This window comes from Populus nigra, chromosome 6, assembly GCF_951802175.1.
Source record: "Populus nigra chromosome 6, ddPopNigr1.1, whole genome shotgun sequence".
Lineage (NCBI taxonomy): Eukaryota > Viridiplantae > Streptophyta > Magnoliopsida > Malpighiales > Salicaceae > Populus > Populus nigra.
In genome coordinates, this window is record NC_084857.1 from 3887713 (window position 1) to 3889651 (window position 1939).

Consider the following 1939-nt stretch of genomic DNA (forward strand, 5'->3'; position numbering starts at 1 on the left):
GCCTGGTGCTTCTCCAGACCCCCCCTACGTGGCATCCTCTACCCTCACCTTTCAAACTTTCCCGCTTCATTACCACCCACATCGGTGCGCGTTGCGCACCCCGAGAGTCCCAACTAAATATCCCGCCTTTATTCACATAACGAACACCCGTTCCATTCCTCAACAATCTTCATCTCTCCCTGAAAAAAATTCTCTCTAGAAACCATGAATCCTCTCGTTTCCTTCCTCTCTTTCTGTTTCTTTTCCCTCACACTCTTCCCTTCCATCACCACCGCCACCTCCCTCCCTCCCTCCCCCTCCCCCTCCGTCTCCATCACCACCACCACCACATTGGGCGTCACCTACACCTCGCCGCCGCAGCCTTCCCCTTCCTCTACACCATCCCTCACAGCGGATCGCGTCCTCTCCGCTCTCTCCTCCCTCAACATCCACTCTCTCCGCCTCCCAAACCCCGATCCTAACCTAATCCGCTCTTTCGCTTTCACCAACACCTCTCTTTTCCTCTCCATCCCTAACTCCCTCCTCCCTCCTCTCGCCGCCAACCGCTCACTCGCTGCCCGCTGGCTTTACGGTCACGTCCTCCCTTTCTACCCTCGCTCGAAGATTTCTCTCATTTCAGTTGGAGACGATGCCGTCTCGCAATTGTCTCCCTTTTTACTTCCTGCAATCAGGAACGTGTACCTGGCACTCCGTGACCTCGGGATTAAAAAAATCTCAGTCTCCACGACTTTCTCTTTCGTGAACGTTATTACGACGCCGTTTCCACCTTCTTCTGGTACTTTCCAAGAACCGCTTGGGGAATTATTGATAAAGCCATTGCTTCAGTTCTTGGAAGATACAAATTCATCTTTCTTGGTGAATCTTTATCCGTATAACTTGTATAGGATCAACTCTGAGATTCCATTAGGGTTTGCTTTGTTTCAAGAGCATCCATTCAATTTTAGAGATGATTTGATTACTGGAGTTAGATACAGGAATCTTTTCGATATGATGGTGGATGCGGTTGTAAGTGCACTTGCGGTGGCCGGACATGAGAACCTTCCGGTGATAGTGGCGGAGACTGGGTGGCCGAGTACCGGTGGAGATCAAACTGAGGTTGATGCGAAGCTAGAGTATGCCGAGATGTATGTTAGGGGTTTGGTTGGGCATTTAAGGTCTGGGGTGGGCACCCCGTTAAGGAAAGAAGGGGTTTCACAGGCTTACATATTCGAGTTGATGGATAAGGATAATGTGAAACAAGGGACTAGAAATTGGGGGATTTTGTATGCGAATATGAGTAAAAAGTATCATGTTGAGTTCTCTGGTTGTGGTGGAATTGGTGTGGGAAGGGTGCTTTCTATGCGTGTTTGCTTGGTATGGTGGTTATTGGTTGGTTTCTTTCTTGTTTAGTGGATTTGGGTGACTGGGAATTTCTCCTGGTTTGTTTGGTGGAGTACTGGGATTTAAGTAAACAGCTTTGTTTAGTACTGCTGTTGGAGAGCTAAATGGAAAATAGGGTTAATTTGTTCCTGGTTTCTGCTTTCTGTTGGATGGATAGGGTTAACTGGTACCGCACACGTTTTTTGTTTACTGTTGTTGAGATAATAGTAAGTAGGAGTTGATTCTAAGAAGTTTAGATTTCTTCAAATAGCCCATTTGATGTTGACAAATGTTGGGTTTTTCATGAGATTTAGTTTGTGTTTTAGGAGGGCAAGTCACAACGTGTAAGGAGTTGTTGTAGATTCGATTAGATAAGATTTCTTGTAAGGCCTTTAATGCTCTACATCTCAAATTTGTAGTGACTGGAAATTTGGAATTCCATAATCTGTTTCTAACACATTTGTTGTTTAGAAAGCTGCAGTGCAAAGTGGTGTTGAGTTTCATGCAATGGTTGATCTATGGCACTTTTTTGTTACTGCGCGCAAGAGAAAGAATGGTTGATTGATTGTTCATAAACATC

General features: G+C 45.9%; 1 protein-coding gene across 1 annotated transcript; it reads left to right on the plus strand.

Annotated features, from left to right (window-relative positions):
- Window positions 1-309: 309 nt before the first annotated feature.
- On the plus strand, window positions 310-1697 carry LOC133696568 (glucan endo-1,3-beta-glucosidase 2; the record flags this gene model as incomplete). The annotated part of the gene is made up of 1 exon (XM_062118788.1): window positions 310-1697. A coding segment is annotated over one exon (1080 nt), but the record flags the coding sequence as incomplete, so codon positions are not given.
- Window positions 1698-1939: the final 242 nt, after the last annotated feature.